Source organism: Poecilia mexicana, unplaced genomic scaffold, assembly GCF_051168715.1.
Source record: "Poecilia mexicana isolate PSO_F unplaced genomic scaffold, ASM5116871v1 scaffold_12, whole genome shotgun sequence".
NCBI lineage: Eukaryota > Metazoa > Chordata > Actinopteri > Cyprinodontiformes > Poeciliidae > Poecilia > Poecilia mexicana.
The window spans coordinates 428,270-454,430 of record NW_028263381.1 but is presented as its reverse complement, the minus strand read 5'-3'; the positions used below and the strand labels follow the sequence as shown (position 1 = coordinate 454,430).

At 40.2% G+C, this 26,161-nt stretch overlaps 1 protein-coding gene and 1 pseudogene across 1 annotated transcript; both read right to left on the bottom strand.

The window, feature by feature from the left end:
• Positions 1-7,047: 7,047 nt before the first annotated feature.
• On the bottom strand, positions 7,048-8,374 carry LOC148155924 (sodium-dependent multivitamin transporter pseudogene; annotated as a pseudogene).
• Positions 8,375-18,620: 10,246 nt separating this feature from the next.
• Positions 18,621-24,823, bottom strand: nr5a1b (nuclear receptor subfamily 5, group A, member 1b). Its single transcript, XM_088010694.1, has 6 exons — positions 24,502-24,823; positions 24,242-24,383; positions 22,847-23,427; positions 20,309-20,428; positions 19,540-19,687; positions 18,621-19,132 (listed from the first exon to the last, which is right to left on the bottom strand). The coding sequence occupies exons 1-6, from the start codon at positions 24,622-24,624 to the stop codon at positions 18,879-18,881; spliced, it is 1,368 nt and encodes a 455-aa protein (XP_087866820.1). The 5' UTR covers positions 24,625-24,823; the 3' UTR covers positions 18,621-18,878.
• Positions 24,824-26,161: the final 1,338 nt, after the last annotated feature.

The window sequence follows — 26,161 nt, the reverse complement described above, 5'->3', positions numbered from 1 at the left end:
GGAGATACAAGCCGAACTGCGTTTGAAAGAACTTGAGCTTGGTGCTGGGTCTTCGCAACCCAAATCGAATGATTTTGATGTTAGTAAAAATGTTCGTTTGGTTCCTCCATTTAATGAGCGGGATGTTGATAAATATTTTACATTGTTTGAAAGAGTGGCACTCACACTTAAATGGCCTAAAAATGTGTGGACTTTGTTGTTGCAGTGTGCATTAAGTGGCAAAGCGCAAGAGGCGTATGCGTCTCTTTCTGTGGCTGATAGCCTTGATTTTGAGAAAGTTAAAAGTGCTATTTTGAGGGCGTATGAACTAGTACCTGAAGCTTATCGTCAAAAATTTCGTAAATTAAAAAAACACTACAATCAAACGTATGTGGATTTTGTTAGGGATAAAGAAATTCTCTTTGATCGTTGGTGCTCTGCTAAAAATGTTGCTGACTTTGCACAACTTAAGCAGCTCATTTTAATGGAAGACTTTAAAAACAGCTTGCCAGAAAAAGTTACCACCTACTTGAATGAAAATAAAGTGTCGGATGTGTCAAAAGCTGCAGTGCTCGTTGATGAGTACATGCTGACGCACAAAGGTAATTTTGAGCGCTCACATGTCTTTAATAAATTTGACAAATCTGAAAGTAACGGGAAGGAGTGTGCCAAAACTGTTTCACTTGAATCAGATATACCTGCTGCGCTCGGTGGCATTGAAAGCAAATCGGATAACAGGTTGGATTTAAAAACTAATGTAACGTGTTTTTATTGTAAAAAGAGGGGACACATTGTGGCCAATTGCCCGGTTTTACTGAAAAAGAACGTTAAGCCGGTCGCTCTAATTAAAACTGTAAATCGCGTTACTCAGTCACTTTCAACAACAAAGCCTTGCGAGCATGCTGATTTTAAGCCTTTCGTTATGGATGGGTTTATTTCCGTGTCTCTGACTGGTGAAAAGATCCCTGTAAAAATATTGCGAGACACCGCTGCCTCTCAATCTTTTATTTTGGAGGGGATCTTGCCATTAAATAGTGATACTGCGATTGGTTCTGTTGTGCCAGTTCGTGGTTTTGGCATGCAAGACATCGGTGTTCCGCTGCACAAAGTCGTGATCCAGTCTGAGCTGTGGTCTGGTGACGCTGTGGTTGGGGTGCGTCCTAGTTTCCCAATAGCAGGCGTCTCCATGATCATGGGCAACGACTTGGCTGGGGGTCGAGTGTTGGTTACTCCAGACGTTACACCTGTTCCGGTGCTGCGCGACTGTCCAGATGAGCTTGCTCGTACCTACCCAGATGTGTTCACGTCGTGCGCAGTTACGCGGGCAGCACGTAAACGTCAGCAAGAGGAAAATAAAGATGAGTTTGACTTGAGTGAAAGCTTTTTGTTCAATACTGAATCCGACCATGTTCCATTAAATAAAACTGTGGGTGATATGTCTGATACAAATACACTGTCATTCTCTAGACAGCGGTTGATCGAGCTCCAAAAAACTGATAAAAGTTTAGCGCTGCTGTTTAACGATGCATTAACTGATAAGTCTGACTCCATTTCTACTGGCTATTTTTTAGATGATGGGCTTCTGATGCGTAAATGGACGCCGTTAAATGTATCTCCTGCTGAAGAGTGGAGTGTGGTGAAGCAGATTGTGGTTCCGTCTCCATATCGTTCAGAAATTTTGCGGTTAGCACATGATAATCCCTTAGCAGGTCACCTCGGCATAAGAAAAACCTATGATCGCATTTTGCGTCATTTCTTTTGGCCGGGTTTAAAGAGTGATGTCGTGCGCTACTGTAATTCGTGTCATTTCTGTCAAGTATCTGGAAAGCCAAATCAGACGATTCCTCCTGCTCCTTTGTATCCCATTCCAGCTATCGCTGAACCATTTGAAAGAGTATTAGTTGACTGTGTGGGTCCGTTACCTCGAACCAAAGCAGGAAATAAGTTCCTGGTAACAGTAATGTGCACTTCTACTCGTTTTCCAGAGGTTTTTCCGGTGCGAAAAATATCTACGCCTGTAGTGGTAAAAGCATTGACGAGGTTTTTTTCAGTGTTTGGTTTGCCTCGGGTGGTGCAGACTGACCAGGGGTCTAACTTCATGTCTAGAGTATTTGCGCAAGTTTTACATCAACTTGACATAAAGCACTGTCACTCTAGCGCGTATCACCCGGATAGTCAGGGCGCACTCGAGCGTTTCCATCAAACCTTGAAAACAATGCTTCGCACCTACTGTTTGGAGTTTGACAAAGACTGGGATGAAGGGGTACATTTACAACTGTTTGCTATTCGGGAGGTGGTTCAGGAGTCTCTCGGGTTTAGCCCGTCGGATTTGGTTTTTGCTCACACTGTTCGCGGTCCTTTAAAGCTATTGAAAGAGAAGTGGTTGTGCGAAAAATCTGACCAAAATTTATTGGACTACGTCAGTAAATTTCGACTGAAGCTGAGCCGTGCGTGCGAGATAGCTAAAGAAAATCTTAAAACTGCACAGGCTAAAATGAAGTCTTTGTTTGACAGAAATGCAACTTTGAGAGTTTTTCAGCCTGGGGAAAAAGTGTTGGCTTTACTTCCGGTTCCTGGTTCCAGCTTACAAGCACGCTACAGTGGACCTTATACGATCACCAGAAAGGTTGGAGATCGCGATTATCTGATCTCTACTCCTGATCGGAGGCGGACTTCACGCTTATGTCATGTTAACATGTTGAAGCCGTATATCGAGCGTGCGCCCACTTTGAATAAATCTGTCAGTTGTGTTTCCAGTGAACGAGATGACGCATGCGTCGGGGCAGGTGCGGACGCACGGGAGGAGCTGTCCAGTGCTGAACCTGAAGGTGACGTTTTCTCCCCGGCTGTTACTGAAGGGAGGGTTCCAAATTCAGAGGGGTTGGAAAACTTGCCTCTCTTGTTGTCTCACCTTGATGTTTCCAAGCAGGCTGATGTAATTTGTTTGATCCAGTCTTATAGGTCACTGTTTGCAGATATTCCCACTCAGACTCGTGTGCTCAGCCATGATATTGATGTTGGTGATTCCAAGCCTATTAAACAACATCCTTACAGAGTGAATCCAGACAAGCGGCGCCGTTTGAAGACGCAGGTGGAGTACATGGTGAAACATGGACTTGCTGTTGCCAGCAGTAGTGCGTGGAGTTCGCCATGCCTCCTGACTATTAAAGCCAATGGAGAGGACCGTTTCTGTACGGACTTCAGGAAGGTGAATGGGGTGACTAGGCCGGATTGTTATCCACTCCCTCGTATGGAGGATTGTGTGGACCGTGTGGGGGCTGCCCAGTTTGTGACAAAGCTGGATTTGCTGAAGGGATACTGGCAGGTACCCTTAACGGCACGAGCCCAGGAAATTTCCGCTTTTGTCACACCCGATGATTTCCTTCAATACACCGTGATGGCTTTTGGGATGCGCAACGCCCCAGCGACGTTTCAACGGCTAATGAATGTTGTTTTGTCAGGTTTATCATTCTGTGAGGCTTATTTGGATGACTTGGTGATTTGTTCTTTTACATGGACTGAGCACGTTGATCACTTAAGGACTGTGTTTGCGCGTCTGAGTGAGGCTAATTTGACAGTTAATCTCTCTAAATGCCAATTCAGCCAAGCGACAGTGACCTATCTTGGAAAAAGGGTGGGGGGAGGTCAAGTGCGCCCCGTTGAGGCTAAAGTAGAGACCATTTTGTCTGTTCCAGTACCCACCACTCGTACTGAGCTACGCCGCTATCTAGCGATGGTTGGTTACTACAGGGGGTTTTGTAAAAACTTTTCCTCTGTGGCTGCTCCTTTAACAGACCTACTTAGCCCTAAAGTAGCTTTTATATGGTCTGATCAGTGTCAATCTGCTTTTGAGCAAACTAAACATTTGCTAGTTAATGCTCCCGTGTTGTCTGCCCCTCGTTTTGATGTACCATTTAAGTTGGCTGTTGACGCATGTGACTCTGGCGTCGGAGCTGTCCTTCTTCAGGATGGTACTGATGGGGTAGAACATCCGGTTTCTTATTTTTCAAAGAAACTTGACAAGTATCAGAGATGGTATTCCACCATTGAAAAGGAGGCATTAGCGTTGGTTCTGGCATTAGAACATTTTGAGGTGTATGTTGGAGGTTCTAGCGGATTTGTGGTTGTTTTTACGGACCATAATCCGTTAGTTTTTCTGGATCGCATGCGTAATAAAAACCGCCGTTTGATGAATTGGTCTCTGCGACTCCAAGCATTTAACATCTCTATCCAGCATATTCGTGGTAAAGACAACGTGGTGGCCGATGCACTCTCCCGACTTTAGTCCTGTTTTTTTTCTGAATGGGTTGAGTTTTTTTTTTACTTCAATCCCCATTCAGAGTCTTTGGGTGGGGGTGTTATGTGCTTCGGGCACATTATGATTTTTGTCTACTTTTTTTTTGTTGTTTTTTAATAGACCTTGATTAAATGAGTTTCGTAAATATATTTTGGAGTTTGGATAATTTCTTTTTGGATATTTAATTACGTTAATTTGTGGGGCTGTTGGTCCGCCTATAAATAGGCTGGCTTTCAGCATGTAGGGAGCCTCCCCTCCATTCCCGCCTGGGCTCCGCCTTTCCGCACGCTAGACCAGCCGCTGTGGGCCGCAGCTGAGGCTTCCAGCCTGCCATGTGGTACCTTTTGTTTGTTTTTTCCGTTGTGTGTTTGGCCTGGTGGGACCGGTTGTCCTGTTTTCGATTTTTCTTTTGCATTAGGTTCTTTTGTTTCTAGTCCGGTACTAGTAGGGGCTTCGACGGCCCTGTATAGGGTTGGCCCCCTGCTGTACCGTTTTGTTCTGTTTGACCGGCTCACCAGGTCCAACTTTCTGTTACTACTTTTGGGGTTTTGTTTCTTTATTTTTTGGGACACGGGATTTGAGGGCTCGAACTTCATTTTCTCCTCAGGAAATCAGAAGATGCTGACCCGAGAAAATCAAAGTTAAGAGAATTTATAAATAAAAACATTTTGGTTGAACCCTCATCTGTTGTCTCGTGTCCTCAGATATGTTGTGCCCTTGGTGGACGTAACAAACGTGTATCTTTTCCATCCCCATACAATTAGATTAAGCACTTCAGTAGAAAACATTTGATATTTTATTACACTTGGATATTTGAATCTAAACACTTCATTTAGGTGGCTTTGAAGGGTTAAGTGGTCCGGTGTGCTTTTTTTACCCGATGCGGAGAACAGAATTGTTCCAGTTTAGCAATTCTGTTCCAGTTTAGTTCACCTAAATTTCAGAAAGAATGCGGACTTATTTCGTTTCTAATTAAAACAACACACTAAACTCATTCATAAAACAACAGAGAAGTGAAACAGAGCATGAGAAATAAGCGACTGCAACAGCGCATCAAAAAATCCTGAGTCATTGTAAGGCAACTTCACATGAGCTAGCATCCCTAAGCCGTTTGAAAACAAAACACGACTAATAAACCTAGTGCTCGAACGATTAAACGTGTTGTATATAATTCTTAAATAACTTTCATAGATTTAAAACCGTTTACCTTCTACAATTTTCGAAACTGAAACCCGCCACGAGAGGTCTGCTCATAGTCAAAGTCGCCATCTTGGTGGATGAAGGTTTGTGTTTCCGGGAAATGAAGAAAGAAACTCGCGAGAGATGCGGCATTTGCGGACTCCACGCATAGTGGGGAAATGAGACCCTCTGAAACAATGTCAAAAGTGTTCTCCTTCTTCTCCTTCTTCTCCTTCTTCTTCTTCTTCTTCTTCTTCTTCTTTTAAATATGCATTTTATTTAAAATGGCACATCGAATGTTAACTTCAATAATAAATGAAAATGAAACTCAAAAGACAGATGTTGGGTATTGTGTGTTTATATTGATCCCTTATGTGGTGGTGGTGGTGGTGGGGGGTGATTTTATTTGTCAAAGCACAACACACAATAAAAATTAAAATAAAGTTAATAAATAAATAAAGTAATAATAAGAAAAATAACAATAAATAACCATTAGCAGTGAAAGTCTTAAGGACACACATATAATGTACAATAATGTATATTTAGCAATATAATATATTGCTAAATATATATTCAACATTTAAGTCGCACAGCTCTAGAGACTATGTATGTATTATAAACCCTGATAGCCTCAGGCAGAAAAGACTTGCTGTGTTCCTTAGCACGTCTGGGTTGCAGTAATCTTTGACTATGTCTGCTCCTCAGACCGTCCATGCCGTAGAGGGGATGAAAGGCATTATCCTTGATAGCTTGATATGCTGTGCTTCCCATAGCTCTTTTTTTAATTTCACTTTTTTCTTCCATTTTTCTTTTCAGCAACAAAATCTATATATTTTGGGTACACAATAAAACATGTGGAAAATTTCTAACAGGATGTTCACAAATGTACATAGTTTTTTGTGAAAATTCCTGATAAGCAAGTCATAGCTTTCCTTTTGCTTCAGGGTAAAGCAGATATCTTTAATCTGGTGCCATGTTATGTCCTTGAACAGCACAGGTGCTAACTGGATGCCAGCTGGATGTCAAGGTCTAGTAATATGTTTTAGGAAATAGTGCACCACCAGAAAACATTGAGAGTGCATTATACTGATTAAGCTTTTTACTTAAGCCGGTGTTGGGCTTGGGGGAAGGGAAACAGCTGCTTGGAGATGTAATCGGTCGGATTTAAGTGGCCAATAACAAGGATTTTATGTACACAGACTTTTACTTACAGGAAGTGTGTCTGCTGACCTTCGTGTTGCAGCAGATTACTAGATTAAAATAAAGACTCATCACTTCCATTGCAACCTTTTGTTTTTTTTAAAGATGTAACATAGCGACTTGGAATGAGGATTGCCCATTTTTATATGTTGGTGGACGTAACATATTATAAATATGTTACGTCCACCAAGGGCACAACATATTTAAGGACACGAGACCACAGTTGAGAGTTCAACAATTATTTTTATTCATAAATTCTCTTCACTTTGTTTCTCTTAATTCAGGTTCTTCTGATTTTCTGTGAAGGAAATAGCATTCAAACCCTCAAATCCCGTGTCCCAAAGAAAAATAAAGAAAACAAAACCCCGAAAGTAGTAACAGAAAGTTGGACCTTTTCTGTTTCGTTTCTCCTGGAGTCGACCGTTTTGCTTGAACATCGTCATTGTGCTTCATCTTTAGTGTTCTTTGGTTCTGTCGGGATCAGCTGTGATCCATGAGACGTCATCAGCACCACTTCCTGTACCCTTATTCAGAGGCAGCTAAACGGGTCAGAGTTGGAAACCGAGCCGCCATGTTGTTACGCTTCAGTCTATGATTTTCTTTAATTATCTTCATATACTCTAGAATTTGTGGCTCTATTATTGCTATAAAAATAAAGGATTTAACTGTGCAACGATTCCCTACCTGATTCTTTTATTTCTGCCAAAGTGCAGAGTGGATTGGGTCACACTGGAACATCAGTTGGCGTTTTCTGTTTCGCCCTCTCAGACAGGCCACACCCTCTGAAATCTGTTTCTCTAGCCTCAGTATTTTACCAGGGTGACAGGATCCACCAGTAGCTCAGGACAAAGTGTGTGTGCTTCTTGTGCGGTTTCATAAGGCCGTCTCCTGGACTGTGTGTGTGGTCAGTGTGTCCATGTCCTCGTCCTCTGTCTGAGCTCTGCCGCTCTCCAGCTCCTTGTCCTCCGTGGCCGTGTCCTCCTTGCAGCACGCCGCCCCGTTGCTGTCCTTCTTGGCCACTTGGTAAGGCTGGCTGCTGGTTTCTTTGGGCTTCAGGGCCAGAGGAGTGATGCAGCACAGCTTCTCCTTGTAGCGCTCCGGCAGGAAGAACAGCAGCGTTCCGAGGACAGGGAACACCGTTCCCGGGGTCAGGTCCCTCTCCTTCATGGGTCCCGTTATGAAGCTGACGAGCAGACCCACCACCACCACAGTGGCCGAGTTGTGAGCACTGTACCACATGTAGGACAGCGAGTAAAGAGCTTCCACTCCTGTTGGACGTGGTTTGGCTGTGGGGCTGGTAGTCAGGGAGCTCAGGACAGTAGTGGTCATGTTGTGAAACAGTGGCAGAGCGGTGGCGTTGAGCTGGGGTCCTGGTGGGGGCCGAGACATTCGCATCACAAAGCTTCCGATCCCGACCCAGAAGGCCATGGCGAGGCCTGCTGCTAGCCCGACTACTGCTCCAACAGGGTTGGCCCAAGGGAAGAAGATCCCCAGGCAGAAGAGTCCCAGCAGGGGGCCACCCACCATCCCAAAGATACTGAAGGCTGCCTGCAGCACTGATCCCATTATGGAGGCAACGTAGGCCATAGCCAGACACACCAGTCCATAGGCTAAAGCAAGTCCTTTGGACAGAAGAGTGGCCCTTGCTTCAGTCATATTTGGAAAATGAGGCTTTATCAGGTCTTCCATAGTTACTGTTGCCAAGGAGTTGAAAGCTGAGGAGATACAAGCCGAACTGCGTTTGAAAGAACTTGAGCTTGGTGCTGGGTCTTCGCAACCCAAATCGAATGATTTTGATGTTAGTAAAAATGTTCGTTTGGTTCCTCCATTTAATGAGCGGGATGTTGATAAATATTTTACATTGTTTGAAAGAGTGGCACTCACACTTAAATGGCCTAAAAATGTGTGGACTTTGTTGTTGCAGTGTGCATTAAGTGGCAAAGCGCAAGAGGCGTATGCGTCTCTTTCTGTGGCTGATAGCCTTGATTTTGAGAAAGTTAAAAGTGCTATTTTGAGGGCGTATGAACTAGTACCTGAAGCTTATCGTCAAAAATTTCGTAAATTAAAAAAACACTACAATCAAACGTATGTGGATTTTGTTAGGGATAAAGAAATTCTCTTTGATCGTTGGTGCTCTGCTAAAAATGTTGCTGACTTTGCACAACTTAAGCAGCTCATTTTAATGGAAGACTTTAAAAACAGCTTGCCAGAAAAAGTTACCACCTACTTGAATGAAAATAAAGTGTCGGATGTGTCAAAAGCTGCAGTGCTCGTTGATGAGTACATGCTGACGCACAAAGGTAATTTTGAGCGCTCACATGTCTTTAATAAATTTGACAAATCTGAAAGTAACGGGAAGGAGTGTGCCAAAACTGTTTCACTTGAATCAGATATACCTGCTGCGCTCGGTGGCATTGAAAGCAAATCGGATAACAGGTTGGATTTAAAAACTAATGTAACGTGTTTTTATTGTAAAAAGAGGGGACACATTGTGGCCAATTGCCCGGTTTTACTGAAAAAGAACGTTAAGCCGGTCGCTCTAATTAAAACTGTAAATCGCGTTACTCAGTCACTTTCAACAACAAAGCCTTGCGAGCATGCTGATTTTAAGCCTTTCGTTATGGATGGGTTTATTTCCGTGTCTCTGACTGGTGAAAAGATCCCTGTAAAAATATTGCGAGACACCGCTGCCTCTCAATCTTTTATTTTGGAGGGGATCTTGCCATTAAATAGTGATACTGCGATTGGTTCTGTTGTGCCAGTTCGTGGTTTTGGCATGCAAGACATCGGTGTTCCGCTGCACAAAGTCGTGATCCAGTCTGAGCTGTGGTCTGGTGACGCTGTGGTTGGGGTGCGTCCTAGTTTCCCAATAGCAGGCGTCTCCATGATCATGGGCAACGACTTGGCTGGGGGTCGAGTGTTGGTTACTCCAGACGTTACACCTGTTCCGGTGCTGCGCGACTGTCCAGATGAGCTTGCTCGTACCTACCCAGATGTGTTCACGTCGTGCGCAGTTACGCGGGCAGCACGTAAACGTCAGCAAGAGGAAAATAAAGATGAGTTTGACTTGAGTGAAAGCTTTTTGTTCAATACTGAATCCGACCATGTTCCATTAAATAAAACTGTGGGTGATATGTCTGATACAAATACACTGTCATTCTCTAGACAGCGGTTGATCGAGCTCCAAAAAACTGATAAAAGTTTAGCGCTGCTGTTTAACGATGCATTAACTGATAAGTCTGACTCCATTTCTACTGGCTATTTTTTAGATGATGGGCTTCTGATGCGTAAATGGACGCCGTTAAATGTATCTCCTGCTGAAGAGTGGAGTGTGGTGAAGCAGATTGTGGTTCCGTCTCCATATCGTTCAGAAATTTTGCGGTTAGCACATGATAATCCCTTAGCAGGTCACCTCGGCATAAGAAAAACCTATGATCGCATTTTGCGTCATTTCTTTTGGCCGGGTTTAAAGAGTGATGTCGTGCGCTACTGTAATTCGTGTCATTTCTGTCAAGTATCTGGAAAGCCAAATCAGACGATTCCTCCTGCTCCTTTGTATCCCATTCCAGCTATCGCTGAACCATTTGAAAGAGTATTAGTTGACTGTGTGGGTCCGTTACCTCGAACCAAAGCAGGAAATAAGTTCCTGGTAACAGTAATGTGCACTTCTACTCGTTTTCCAGAGGTTTTTCCGGTGCGAAAAATATCTACGCCTGTAGTGGTAAAAGCATTGACGAGGTTTTTTTCAGTGTTTGGTTTGCCTCGGGTGGTGCAGACTGACCAGGGGTCTAACTTCATGTCTAGAGTATTTGCGCAAGTTTTACATCAACTTGACATAAAGCACTGTCACTCTAGCGCGTATCACCCGGATAGTCAGGGCGCACTCGAGCGTTTCCATCAAACCTTGAAAACAATGCTTCGCACCTACTGTTTGGAGTTTGACAAAGACTGGGATGAAGGGGTACATTTACAACTGTTTGCTATTCGGGAGGTGGTTCAGGAGTCTCTCGGGTTTAGCCCGTCGGATTTGGTTTTTGCTCACACTGTTCGCGGTCCTTTAAAGCTATTGAAAGAGAAGTGGTTGTGCGAAAAATCTGACCAAAATTTATTGGACTACGTCAGTAAATTTCGACTGAAGCTGAGCCGTGCGTGCGAGATAGCTAAAGAAAATCTTAAAACTGCACAGGCTAAAATGAAGTCTTTGTTTGACAGAAATGCAACTTTGAGAGTTTTTCAGCCTGGGGAAAAAGTGTTGGCTTTACTTCCGGTTCCTGGTTCCAGCTTACAAGCACGCTACAGTGGACCTTATACGATCACCAGAAAGGTTGGAGATCGCGATTATCTGATCTCTACTCCTGATCGGAGGCGGACTTCACGCTTATGTCATGTTAACATGTTGAAGCCGTATATCGAGCGTGCGCCCACTTTGAATAAATCTGTCAGTTGTGTTTCCAGTGAACGAGATGACGCATGCGTCGGGGCAGGTGCGGACGCACGGGAGGAGCTGTCCAGTGCTGAACCTGAAGGTGACGTTTTCTCCCCGGCTGTTACTGAAGGGAGGGTTCCAAATTCAGAGGGGTTGGAAAACTTGCCTCTCTTGTTGTCTCACCTTGATGTTTCCAAGCAGGCTGATGTAATTTGTTTGATCCAGTCTTATAGGTCACTGTTTGCAGATATTCCCACTCAGACTCGTGTGCTCAGCCATGATATTGATGTTGGTGATTCCAAGCCTATTAAACAACATCCTTACAGAGTGAATCCAGACAAGCGGCGCCGTTTGAAGACGCAGGTGGAGTACATGGTGAAACATGGACTTGCTGTTGCCAGCAGTAGTGCGTGGAGTTCGCCATGCCTCCTGACTATTAAAGCCAATGGAGAGGACCGTTTCTGTACGGACTTCAGGAAGGTGAATGGGGTGACTAGGCCGGATTGTTATCCACTCCCTCGTATGGAGGATTGTGTGGACCGTGTGGGGGCTGCCCAGTTTGTGACAAAGCTGGATTTGCTGAAGGGATACTGGCAGGTACCCTTAACGGCACGAGCCCAGGAAATTTCCGCTTTTGTCACACCCGATGATTTCCTTCAATACACCGTGATGGCTTTTGGGATGCGCAACGCCCCAGCGACGTTTCAACGGCTAATGAATGTTGTTTTGTCAGGTTTATCATTCTGTGAGGCTTATTTGGATGACTTGGTGATTTGTTCTTTTACATGGACTGAGCACGTTGATCACTTAAGGACTGTGTTTGCGCGTCTGAGTGAGGCTAATTTGACAGTTAATCTCTCTAAATGCCAATTCAGCCAAGCGACAGTGACCTATCTTGGAAAAAGGGTGGGGGGAGGTCAAGTGCGCCCCGTTGAGGCTAAAGTAGAGACCATTTTGTCTGTTCCAGTACCCACCACTCGTACTGAGCTACGCCGCTATCTAGCGATGGTTGGTTACTACAGGGGGTTTTGTAAAAACTTTTCCTCTGTGGCTGCTCCTTTAACAGACCTACTTAGCCCTAAAGTAGCTTTTATATGGTCTGATCAGTGTCAATCTGCTTTTGAGCAAACTAAACATTTGCTAGTTAATGCTCCCGTGTTGTCTGCCCCTCGTTTTGATGTACCATTTAAGTTGGCTGTTGACGCATGTGACTCTGGCGTCGGAGCTGTCCTTCTTCAGGATGGTACTGATGGGGTAGAACATCCGGTTTCTTATTTTTCAAAGAAACTTGACAAGTATCAGAGATGGTATTCCACCATTGAAAAGGAGGCATTAGCGTTGGTTCTGGCATTAGAACATTTTGAGGTGTATGTTGGAGGTTCTAGCGGATTTGTGGTTGTTTTTACGGACCATAATCCGTTAGTTTTTCTGGATCGCATGCGTAATAAAAACCGCCGTTTGATGAATTGGTCTCTGCGACTCCAAGCATTTAACATCTCTATCCAGCATATTCGTGGTAAAGACAACGTGGTGGCCGATGCACTCTCCCGACTTTAGTCCTGTTTTTTTTCTGAATGGGTTGAGTTTTTTTTTTACTTCAATCCCCATTCAGAGTCTTTGGGTGGGGGTGTTATGTGCTTCGGGCACATTATGATTTTTGTCTACTTTTTTTTTGTTGTTTTTTAATAGACCTTGATTAAATGAGTTTCGTAAATATATTTTGGAGTTTGGATAATTTCTTTTTGGATATTTAATTACGTTAATTTGTGGGGCTGTTGGTCCGCCTATAAATAGGCTGGCTTTCAGCATGTAGGGAGCCTCCCCTCCATTCCCGCCTGGGCTCCGCCTTTCCGCACGCTAGACCAGCCGCTGTGGGCCGCAGCTGAGGCTTCCAGCCTGCCATGTGGTACCTTTTGTTTGTTTTTTCCGTTGTGTGTTTGGCCTGGTGGGACCGGTTGTCCTGTTTTCGATTTTTCTTTTGCATTAGGTTCTTTTGTTTCTAGTCCGGTACTAGTAGGGGCTTCGACGGCCCTGTATAGGGTTGGCCCCCTGCTGTACCGTTTTGTTCTGTTTGACCGGCTCACCAGGTCCAACTTTCTGTTACTACTTTTGGGGTTTTGTTTCTTTATTTTTTGGGACACGGGATTTGAGGGCTCGAACTTCATTTTCTCCTCAGGAAATCAGAAGATGCTGACCCGAGAAAATCAAAGTTAAGAGAATTTATAAATAAAAACATTTTGGTTGAACCCTCATCTGTTGTCTCGTGTCCTCAGATATGTTGTGCCCTTGGTGGACGTAACAAACGTGTATCTTTTCCATCCCCATACAATTAGATTAAGCACTTCAGTAGAAAACATTTGATATTTTATTACACTTGGATATTTGAATCTAAACACTTCATTTAGGTGGCTTTGAAGGGTTAAGTGGTCCGGTGTGCTTTTTTTACCCGATGCGGAGAACAGAATTGTTCCAGTTTAGCAATTCTGTTCCAGTTTAGTTCACCTAAATTTCAGAAAGAATGCGGACTTATTTCGTTTCTAATTAAAACAACACACTAAACTCATTCATAAAACAACAGAGAAGTGAAACAGAGCATGAGAAATAAGCGACTGCAACAGCGCATCAAAAAATCCTGAGTCATTGTAAGGCAACTTCACATGAGCTAGCATCCCTAAGCCGTTTGAAAACAAAACACGACTAATAAACCTAGTGCTCGAACGATTAAACGTGTTGTATATAATTCTTAAATAACTTTCATAGATTTAAAACCGTTTACCTTCTACAATTTTCGAAACTGAAACCCGCCACGAGAGGTCTGCTCATAGTCAAAGTCGCCATCTTGGTGGATGAAGGTTTGTGTTTCCGGGAAATGAAGAAAGAAACTCGCGAGAGATGCGGCATTTGCGGACTCCACGCATAGTGGGGAAATGAGACCCTCTGAAACAATGTCAAAAGTGTTCTCCTTCTTCTCCTTCTTCTCCTTCTTCTTCTTCTTCTTCTTCTTCTTCTTTTAAATATGCATTTTATTTAAAATGGCACATCGAATGTTAACTTCAATAATAAATGAAAATGAAACTCAAAAGACAGATGTTGGGTATTGTGTGTTTATATTGATCCCTTATGTGGTGGTGGTGGTGGTGGGGGGTGATTTTATTTGTCAAAGCACAACACACAATAAAAATTAAAATAAAGTTAATAAATAAATAAAGTAATAATAAGAAAAATAACAATAAATAACCATTAGCAGTGAAAGTCTTAAGGACACACATATAATGTACAATAATGTATATTTAGCAATATAATATATTGCTAAATATATATTCAACATTTAAGTCGCACAGCTCTAGAGACTATGTATGTATTATAAACCCTGATAGCCTCAGGCAGAAAAGACTTGCTGTGTTCCTTAGCACGTCTGGGTTGCAGTAATCTTTGACTATGTCTGCTCCTCAGACCGTCCATGCCGTAGAGGGGATGAAAGGCATTATCCTTGATAGCTTGATATGCTGTGCTTCCCATAGCTCTTTTTTTAATTTCACTTTTTTCTTCCATTTTTCTTTTCAGCAACAAAATCTATATATTTTGGGTACACAATAAAACATGTGGAAAATTTCTAACAGGATGTTCACAAATGTACATAGTTTTTTGTGAAAATTCCTGATAAGCAAGTCATAGCTTTCCTTTTGCTTCAGGGTAAAGCAGATATCTTTAATCTGGTGCCATGTTATGTCCTTGAACAGCACAGGTGCTAACTGGATGCCAGCTGGATGTCAAGGTCTAGTAATATGTTTTAGGAAATAGTGCACCACCAGAAAACATTGAGAGTGCATTATACTGATTAAGCTTTTTACTTAAGCCGGTGTTGGGCTTGGGGGAAGGGAAACAGCTGCTTGGAGATGTAATCGGTCGGATTTAAGTGGCCAATAACAAGGATTTTATGTACACAGACTTTTACTTACAGGAAGTGTGTCTGCTGACCTTCGTGTTGCAGCAGATTACTAGATTAAAATAAAGACTCATCACTTCCATTGCAACCTTTTGTTTTTTTTAAAGATGTAACATAGCGACTTGGAATGAGGATTGCCCATTTTTATCAAAGTTCTTCAATCTCTCACAATCCAAAAACATGACTGTTAGTTCAATTGATTAATCTACATTACTTTTTGACACAAGTATGTAAGTATGTTTTTGTTTGTCCTGTGTGTCTCTGTGTTGTCCTGTGATGAACTGGCTACCTGTATTGATGGATGGATGGATGGATGGACGGATGGATGGATGGATGGACGGATGGATGGATGGATGGATGGATGGATGGATGGATGGATGGATGGATGGATGGATGGATGGATGGATGGATGGATGGATGGATGGATGGATGGATGGATGGATGGATGGATGGATGGATGGATCTGCCAAGGCATTTCACAGTGAAACTAACATGTTTGCCCCTACTCATACATGTTTTTCAGGTTTAATATGAAGATATTAAACCTGAATAATATGAAGATTGTAGGAGGAAGCTCCTACAATCCAAAGAAAGTTAAAAAATGCTGCGATCAAATCTGGTCATGATGCTACAAAGGACTGTGTGATAGCACAAGATAATTAGCTCCTTTATCAAGGAGACACAGATTTATTTGTACAGTTGTTTTTATTTGCACAGCTCTTGGCAGCCAACAGAAATACATTTGTCGAGATTCCAACTTGCTATGTAAAACAAAGTCGGTGAGACTAAACCAAAAATACTCCACAGCTGTGCAAAGATAGTTCTTCTGGCATAAATCCCTGAACTTTTGCCCAATATAACTCTACAGCAGGGACGCAACTACATATTATTCAGGTGGATGCGAAAACATAAATTGCTCCCCGCCCTCCCCCCCAAAAAAAGGATGGTACGTAAGGGTGAAGAAGCGTAGAAAACATATGTATCCGTATGTTTACCCCCACAGCCCCTCCCACCCCCCATGTTGAACATGTTTTAATTAAACAAGCAGAAACTTTATTTTCATATTTTTTTCAGTCAGCACATGCAATGCTTTCTTGAGCTTTTTTTTTTTTTACATACAATCACAACCTCTCTTATTTGGATTTTCAGTGGTAGATGAAGGAAAGTGCAGGAAAAAGCCACCAGCTGATCCAAAATGCAGCAGCAAGAGTTCTCATGAATATGAGAGGAACATCATATTTCCTCTGTTTTAACTTGCCTTTAGCAACTCCCTGTGAAATTATATAGACCACTGTTCAGCTCTGTTAGTTTCTTCTTGTTTATCTGTTCTGTCTGTTTTATTCTTTTAAGCATAATCTGGCATGCATCCTGACATCTGTGTCACCATCTTGGAAGGAGGAAATTAGTTACTGCTACCAATAACTTTACTTTCTTCAATAGATTATGTACTTTTCCCCACCTCTCTGTGTGTAACCCTGTCATTCTAGCAAAATCAATTGAAGGAGCTTTTAATTAGACTAACTGTTGTTACTGTTTTGATTTTATAACAGACAAGCTCATTTGTTTAGCTGTGTTTCTGCCATAAACATTTTATTTTTCTTTAACATAGTAAGTATTCCTGGATCAGTGCTTCTGTGTTTCATGTGTGTATGCTCTCTCTTCTCAAACCTCCAGTGGGCTGCAGGAGATGGTTGTTCCCACTGAGTCCGTTTCTGCTGCAGGTTTCTTCCTGTTATAGGGGATTTTTGCCTCTCCACTGTTGCTACATGCTTGCTTAGGAGGGATTGCTGATGCGATCTGTTGGGTTTTATGAGACAGAAAACTTTTTTAACAACTTGAATAATAAACTAAGTCTGATTGACTTAAACTGGAGTATATCTAATTGACTTTGAGTCTGTCAGATTGGACTGAACTGACTGTATATTTTTACTGATAAACTGTATGTTTGAGTTAACGTTCATCTTGAATTGGTGCTACATAAAATGAATTGTGTACCTATTAATAGGTACATAATAGACGTAATAATAAAATAGGATCATTATTCAATATTTGGAAGTGAAGATAAAATGAGGCATAGTTTTAAGACATTAAAATGCCAACTTTGCATTAAGTTATCATAATTTACAAAATCATGCAAAGTTGGCACTTTTAATGGACTTTTAATGCAACCTTTAGAGCAACTTTGCATTAAAAGTGTCATTATTTACCGAATGACACTTCATGACATTCATAAAGACTCGTTCATGTTCATGACAGATGTTATGTCATGTTTATGACAGTGTCATGTCAGTCTTATGCACACCCCGTCAAATAAAGTGTTACTGAAAAGGGTTGCTCGCAGATGCACTTCATCCAATCTGAATGAGCAGAAATGTGTCACCAGATGTACAAAACTGAGACATACCACCAGGACTGTAAGAGAGGCAACTTGAATTGCTTTAAAATGTAGCTCTACAAAAGACACATAGGGGCTGGTTACAAAATGCACATAATGATTTTAGATTTTTATTCATAAAATACTTTAAATACCAAACATCCTGTCCTTTGTGGCTTTGAGTCACACATTAAGACTGTTTCCCATTCTTGATTCTTTCATTTTCTAAAATACGACATATGGTCTCCAGAGTTGACCTAGAGAAAATCATTCAGGCTTTTGTGTCATCTCGTCTGGACTACTGTAATGTAATTTTTACCTGCTTGGATAGGTCTGCAATTTCATTTTTGCAATCAGTACAGAATGCAACAGCTAGACTTCTCACCAAATCCAGTAAATTCAGTCATATCACTCTGGTTATATTCTCTACACTGACTCCCAGTCGAGTTTAGAATTTGCCTTAAAGTACTTGTGCTGACGTACAGAGCTCAGACTCCAGATTATCTTTGACAATTTTTAACTAAATTCTCCGCTGCTCTTGGCTTTTGTTCCAAACACTGGATCTCTTGGTTGCTCCTCGTATGGTTCTTTCAATCAGTGGCTGTGGAACAGTTTTCCCTTGCCGCTCCGTTTTTGCACACTGTGGATGTTTTTAAAAAGCAACTGGAAACGGTTTTATTTTCCCAGGTTTTTACGTCATGATTGTATTGTGTTTGTGAATTTTGTTTTATGCTTTTAATAGTTTAAGGTTGATTTTTATTGTACTGCGCATAGTGATTTTAGTAAAAAGCACTTTATAAATCAATTCTACTTATTTACTTCCACTTTTGCACTGTTTTGTGCTGATTTGTCATATAAAATCTCTATAAAATATATTGGAATTTATTTTCATGTGACAAATTGGGAGGTCTAAGGTTTTTTTGTATGACAACACTTCCTATTATTAATTTGAAGTTTTAATTTCAAGTTTTAGGAGCAATATTTTTAAAATAGACTACAAAAAATAAAGTTTTTACAGCTTCATTACGATTTGTGACCTCATTAGTTTTTTTTATGAAATATGTGCTTCCTTTTATCTGGAAAGGTGTACTGGCATGGGAAGCCTTGTGCTGATTGTACAGAAGAACATTCCATTAAATATATAGTAAAATGACAGAAAATCATTTTACAATTTGTCCTAAAACCAAACACACAAAACAAAACCAAACACACAGACATCTGAATTTATGTCAGCACAAAAGCATCAATTTTAATAAGGAAAGAGATAATTTGCTTACCCACAAATATATATTCACATACATAAACTACAAGTACATCAAATGAATTTAATTTAACTGATGCAGCAGTAGTACAGAACAAAATTGAAGCAGAACTTGTTGAAAGTAATAGGATAAACACAAATGCTTCATTACACAAATGTAAAGTAGATTTTTGACTTTACAGTCGTGTCTTGCATGTTGTTCTAGAACAATTCAGCTCATGTCCAACAGCATTTGGCGTGTAGCATCTCATTCAGCAGATTGTTGCAGGGCACCTCACCACTCAGATGTTTGTAGTACAGATAATCTTCAGCTAGTATGCTGAGGGAGTGTAGCTCTGACAGATACAGTTGCAGACAAGTGAAACGGTTGCAAGACTGCGATGACGAGGCCAGTGTGTACTTTAGGAGGGCTCCTTCAACCTGCTGCTGCACACTTTCTACAAAACGGTGTTCTTCAAGCTCCTTGACATCTGACAGAAAGAGTACAATCTGAGAAACTATTTTCAGGCTTTTATTAAAACTGTTTAGTGTGTAAGAAACTTGAACACATGAAAGTGTAGTGCCTGAAAACAGGTACATTTCAGTGTCTGTAACTTATCTAAGCAAAAAACTATAAAGAGACAACAGGACTGTACCTCTCTGAAAAACTGAGAATTTGGGTGACTTAGGTGAGCTATTGAAATCTTTGAGAAAAACTCTTAGCTTTGATTTTCCTCAGGTCATGTGCACCGGCCTGTAACATGGGCTTGTTTGAGTTAAAATCTTGTTTTTGTTAATCTCAGATTGTGTACCAGTCTTCTGCATCTCATAGTGGCTTATCAATAGACAACCAATGAACCTTTAATACACTTCAAAAGGGTACAACTTGGTCACTCACCAGGGGCAAACAGGATTAGAAACCTGATGCAGGCAAATTCTTGATGATCTACCTTCAGCATTCGAAACTTCTCCACAAGCTCTGTCCCTCTTTGATTCAGGCTGACTAAAGTAGGGCCAGCATGAGACGCAACATATGACAGTTCCCCCTGGACCAAGAAAGCATCTGCTGACATCAAGATGGTGATCAAGCATTCTCTGAACTAGAATAATTGTGTTTATTAGCATATTACTCTTTTAAGCATTTGTATTATGGCAGGACAATATTAAGAAAAGAGCAAATGTTAATAAAATTGATATTGCAATTATAAAAATAAACCTACATTTTGCTCTGTTTTCTTTTCTTTTTTTTGTCTTCTCTCATCAAGATACTCCCACCTTACACTTTAGCATCTTTAGTCAGTATCAAAATTGAGAACAGTCAAGCACAATGGGAGCCCAGTAACTGGTCAAACATAATATTGTCATTCAAAAACTGAAGAGTGCTGACCAAAAATTATAGTTCAAGCACTCCTTTGAGATATCCATAAGTAGCACAGTGTTATTACAATTTAACTTTGAGACTTGACATATTGTGCAGTGCAGCCCTTCACCTGTGGTCAGTTTATATGATAACATAATAAAATTACTTCATAGAAAATTAATTTGGATCACACTTAATACAAGAATATAATGTACAAGTACAAGTAATACATGTGAGCTTGTCACTGGTATTTATTTTTCAACAAATTATATCAGAATGGATATAAAATCAGGCTCATCCCACCCACCTGCTGCCCACTGATCAGTAGCAGACCACCATCAGTGCCATAAAGTACCTGTCTGGAGATTATCTCCAGAACCAACAGCTCACTCCAGCAGCTGTGTAGCAACTTCATCTGGTCAGAGACCTTGGGAGAAAGAAAGAGGAACTGATACCATTGGAATATTATCCATCCTGTTCATTTCTCGTGTATTTTTAAGATTGAACTTATTTTGTCTGAAATTGCCCAAGTTGAGTACTGTGATATATCTATTTTCCTAGTTAATTTGTAATTCTTGAGTCAACTCTTCTTCAAAACATAATATAATAGAATAGAATAGAATAGAATAGAATAGAATAGAATAGAATAGAATATTTTGTTTGCTTTACTTTTTGTCATATTAAGTATGTACTATAGTAACTAGTATTTAAGACTCTTACCAGACTCCTAAGCTGTCTTCCTGGAGTTGGAGTAAGAATAAGATGACTAAGTAACCATGAACCAGAACTAGTGACATATGCAAAGCTTGTTTCTCTCGTCAAGTTAAGCTGTCGACCTTTGCCAGTTTGATCAGCAGTGCTGGAGCAACTATAGAAATTTCTTTACTGTGTTGTGATCAACATTGCCTGTTATGGTTTACCTGGATCATGGCAGACATTTTGGGGAAAACCCTTTCTGATCTGGAGAGATGGCATCCATCCCAGTTTGGATGAAGCAGCTTATCTTTCTAGGAATCTGGCCAAATGTATTAGCCTTCCAAAGCATAAACAACGCAGAGTCTGGACCAGGAAGCAGAACTTCTCTGCAGCTTCTACTGTTACCCACTTGTCACCATGGGCCAGACATGGGCCAGACATTCCCAATTTCAAAAATTGGGAATTGATTCCCAAAATCAATTCCATTTGATTTTGGCCATGGCCAAAATCAAATGGAATTAAGACTAACATAAAAAGAGCAAAGCAGAAAAATCTCATAAAAATTAAAACAACTTTCACTGAAAAGAAAAATAAAATAATTAAGTGTGGTTTATTGAACATCAGATCTCTCTCTTAAGACTTTGCTAGTTTATGACTTGATTTGTGATAATCAGATAATTTCTTATTATTTATATTTTCACATTTGTCAAAGCACAGAGACAGGTGGAGAAATAGAAACTATTTTTCATTTAGATTCATTTGTTAATACTATGTCTGTTACTAGCTACAGTTATTTTGAACATCTAGCCCTTAGTTTTTCTTATCCTAGTTGCAAAGTACAAAAACCACTTTTGTTTGTTGTTTACACAGTCTACCAGGCTCTTACCCTCAATTTTCAGATTTAAAAAAAAATCTGATTGATCCACTACTTCTGGCAATGACACCTTTTAAGATAACCTCTGACTACATGAAATATTTGAGCATCAAAATGTCAAAAAACCCAAGAGACTTTTCCAAATTGAATTTCAGAATTCAGAAAAATGTACTAAAATCAAGGAAAACATAAAAAATGGAGACATTATATTCTTGATTGGATGTGCAAATGCTACTAAGATAGTCTCACTACCTTGATTTTTGTTTTTGTTTCAGAATATTACGGTTTTCATTACTAAATATTTTCCTGAAGCTTTTAGATTCCATTAACATACAATTTTTTGGGAGTGCAAAACACAAAACACATGGCTAAAAGCCATCTTCAAACATCAAAAGAATGTAGGGGTTTAGGTTTCTTGTGTTTTTTGCATTACAGCTGGGCCACCAATGTCAGAGTTCTGGTGTATTGGCATTATGGTTTAAGAAGGGGGATGAGTTCACCCTCTCTTCTTGGCTAGCCATAGAAAAATGCCTGACACGAAAGACTTCTCTTCCTGAGATCCTGTTCTCATCCACAAGGCAGCCTGCGGTCTTTCAGCATGTGGACCATTTCATTCTGTTCCAGAGGATCTGGAATCAAATTAGAAAACATTGTGTGCTTCCACACACTTTGGTCCATGCTCCAATTTGCACAATAATGATTTTTGCCATCTCGTACAGTTCCAGTTACAATTCAAATTTTTGATTTCAAAATCACATTTTTTTAGGTATTTACAACTGAGGGTCCAACAGACTATAAAGTTGTATAAATTACAGTTCAAAAATAATTGATTGCTAAAATCACTTCTGGCTTCTCCTGAAGCAAAATATTTTATTTCAACACTGGTTTGCTTCTTCTCAAGTATCTTATACTGTGTGACATGCAGTGAGGTCAGACTTGGATGACCTCCATCCAAGTCTGTGCATAGCAGTGTTTCTACTGCTATGCACAAAAGAAAAATATGAAGAGCTCCAGAAGTTTTCAGTGAGGTTGAATAAATAAAAAAAAACAGAGGGTTCCTGTAAAGAAATATGACAACTGTTATCTGTTGTTTTTACAGCTGACAAAACTAACACAGATGTCAAGTTCAAATCTGAATGAGTCCCATGATTAACCTTCTAACTCCAGCCAAAAATAAATATTCTAATTCTGACATGAACAGTCATATCACGATGCTTGTCAGACTCAGATTAACATATAACCAAGACACAGAAAACTAAAATCAAGAGATCTTACCTTTAATTCCTTAAAAAAGATGGATGTACGAGCCCACTCCACAATAGAGCACAACAACTGGTCAGCCATCACATACACTGAGCTGAAAGTGCTGGGCTCTCTGTGCCTGCAGGCTTGCTCCTGCTGCAGGCAAGAAAAGATATTTTTCTGCAGCTGAAGGTCATGTGGATCACAGTGTAGAAACTCTATCTCAAGCTGGGGTATCCTTGGACTTTGTGTAGAAATTGATCTGGAGGATGTGTGATGTGGACCAATGATTGCTTCAGCAAGGGCTGCCAATTCTACAGAGTTGCTGCAGTTCTCTAACTTCATAGCCCAGTTAGTCGGAGAGGTGATTTGGTGCTGTAATACAGCAGGTGAGTTGCAGGGCTGGGACGGAAGTTGGTTTGGATTTAGTTTGGTGTTGTGAAGGATAGCAATTGAGTGGATGTTGCTGGTAAAAGTAACATCTTTTTGGTTGCTTTCTATTCTCAATCTTCTGGCTTGTATCAAAGCCTTTTTCTGTTGCTTGAGGGCACGATCATGCTTGTACATGGGGCCAAACTTGTTTCTGCCTCCTCTCATTCGATCTGCACGGACAGCTGATGGGGGGGAAAAATTAATCTATTAGTCTGTTTTAAGGTGACTTTGCATGTGATTATGAGATAAATTCTAACATTAAAGAAATCACATATTTCTTTTGGTATTTTCTGCTTTGAAACAACAGCAGAAAACATATATATAAATTTAAAAGACCAATGCTGTTGTTGGATAAAACAGAAGAAAACATTTTGTAATTTGTAAGGCAGAAGACATTTTGCCATTAATTTATCATATTAATTTCTAAAACTATCCCATGATGCCATGTAATTATTTAAGGAAGTGTGAAAGTTTAGGAACATTACAGAACTGTTGCGGTTACTGTGAAATGCTGAAGTTTCTTTGAAAAATAATTTAAATATGGACAGTAGAAAATAACAAATTTATGCTAATTTTAATCTGAAATTTTATACCACAATTTGAAGGAAAACAGACACCAAAAGGCTCCTCCCTGCTGCTCTGTCAAATCCAGCCTGTTTGTTTTTCACAAGTAAAACAAACTGTGAAAAAAACAGCAGCTTTGTGCAAATAAATAAATATATTTTATTGTTTTCATTTATTGTCAACAACTATCCAAATGCATATTGGACGTTTACATGTAGACTTTATGGAGACAGTTATGGACTGATAATTGCAGTGAATGGAACATTTTCTCCGTCTCAGATCTCCTTAAACCTGTTTTGTTCACCTGAGAGATTACAGCTGAGCATGTGGCTTAAAAAACATTTTTGTTAATATTTCCATTAATTACATTTTTTGCACTCACAGTCAGCTAACATTACACAATTGGATTCAGAAAAAAAAAACCCACTTTACCTTCTAGCCGCATTCCAACATTAAGGCACTTCTGAAATCTGCAAAAAGGGCATCTTTTTCTTTTACTTGTATCAATTTTGCACTGCTGGTTTTCCACACAGACATATGTCTTGTTATTTTGAACAGTTCTTTTGAAAAATCCCTAAGAACCAAGAAGAAACAATTTGATGAAAGCAGTTTTGTTGCTCCATATTGGTCTTGTGCTGTAGGAAATTAGTTATGGTTAACAAAAAAGTATACTATAGTAGGGTTTAAAGTACCTTACAGCTCTCACAGGTGAGGATGCCATAGTGGTATCCAGAAACCTTATCTCCACACACCGGGCACTGCTCCTGTAAATCCACTTCACATGGGAAATTCATGTCTGAACTAGAGAAAAACATGTAAAACAAAATCTGAGGATTCCTTTGTTCTGTTCTGAAATGTGTAGTGAAAAACACAAACCTACACAAACAAGTTTACAACTAAACATTAGGCTATTATTAAAGTCATTTAAATGAAAATCCAGAATTAAAACTAGGGTAGAAACAGAACATCTAAACCAGTGTAAGTTCAACATAAATGCAGATATTGGTTCAGTACCCTTCCCTGATGGTCTTCCCTGTGGAATCAGCATGGAGTCAGACCTACACATGTGCACTCATCTGCTTTTCTTCCAGTTTTACTGCTCACAATGTCAATCTTGTCATCACCTGGAGGAGGGAAACCTTCGAATGTTCTTTTCCAGTGCCAAGACTCCAACCAGAAGGCATGCTTAATGAGTCACCTGCTCATCCGATTTCCTCTCTGAGGGAATATATGCCTGCCAGTGACTTCTTGCTCTCTGGTGGCAGACACTCCTAAAGTTAAATAGCAAATTATGGTTTATTTATTTGTAGTTCTGCTTTAATGAGTAAATTCCACAATTCTACATTAAATCTGATTCATTTTTTTCAGTAGGGAAGAATTATATTTTCATTTTATGTTAAATCAAGAATTTTTGAAAAGTGTTATTCCTAAAACTTGCTGTCATATTTTGAGCTGGTGAAAGACCCTTATGCAGGGAGAAAGACTAAACAGATCCAGGAGCCACCAAATGCAACAGAAACAGTAAGAGGAATGAAGAGCCAACCAGTGTTAACAGGAAATGACACAACAGGAGTATCAGTCCAGGAATCCTCTCAAAAGAATTAATATATGTGAAGTCTAAACAAATTGGTTTTTAGCCTTGATTTAAAGAAACTCAGTGGTTTAGAAGTTTTCAAATTTTCTGGAAATTTATCACATTATTTCTGGCAAGACATTTTAAAAATAAATGTATTTCTACATATTAAAAACAACTAAAATGGAGAACAATACTAACAATACATTAGTTAAAAGACAAATAAACAGAACAGCTGGATATGTTCTGTTTGAATAATTAATCAATTTCAAGATAAACAACAAAAACAATTATAAACAGCTAAAAACTTAGAAACCAAATTGTAATAAAAATAAAAATAGAGCAGAACAATAACATAATACAAAATGAAAACCCAGTCCTTATACAGAGCAAAAGAAAAAACTATTAGGAAAAGACAATAACAAAATTATCCTACAATGTGCTGAGGCAGCTTGTTCCAAGAGTAAAAAAGGTCCCATTTCTGATTTACTTCAGCCTTCATCTAGAAGTGAGAAGTCAGCAGATGTATGTGAGGCGCATTTGTTTGAAAAGATCAAAAAACAATTCCATGCCATTGTTAAAAAAATAAAATAAAATGTTTAAGTCAATCCTAAACCAGAGACAGAATCTGTGGAGGGAAGGGAAGCAAAGTGTGCTTTCTGGCAGTTCATCTATTAAAAGATGAACTGCTGCATTTCAGGCCAACTGGTATTCAAAGTTAGAGGCAATACAGATAAGTTATAATGAAGTCATTTACGACCATCTTAAATAACTAAGCA

Bases quoted from the DNA above. Each gene is read 5' to 3' on its own strand.
- nr5a1b (XM_088010694.1), bottom strand. From the start codon at position 24,624: ATGTTTTTCTCTAGTTCAGACATGAATTTCCCATGTGAAGTGGATTTA. The intron at 23,428-24,241 runs GTAAAGTGGGTT...CCCCCCCATCAG, and splicing joins TGTTGGAATGCGGCTAGAAG to CTGTCCGTGCAGATCGAATG. The intron at 19,688-20,308 runs GTGGGTGGGATG...TTCTTGGTCCAG, and splicing joins TACTGATCAGTGGGCAGCAG to GGGGAACTGTCATATGTTGC.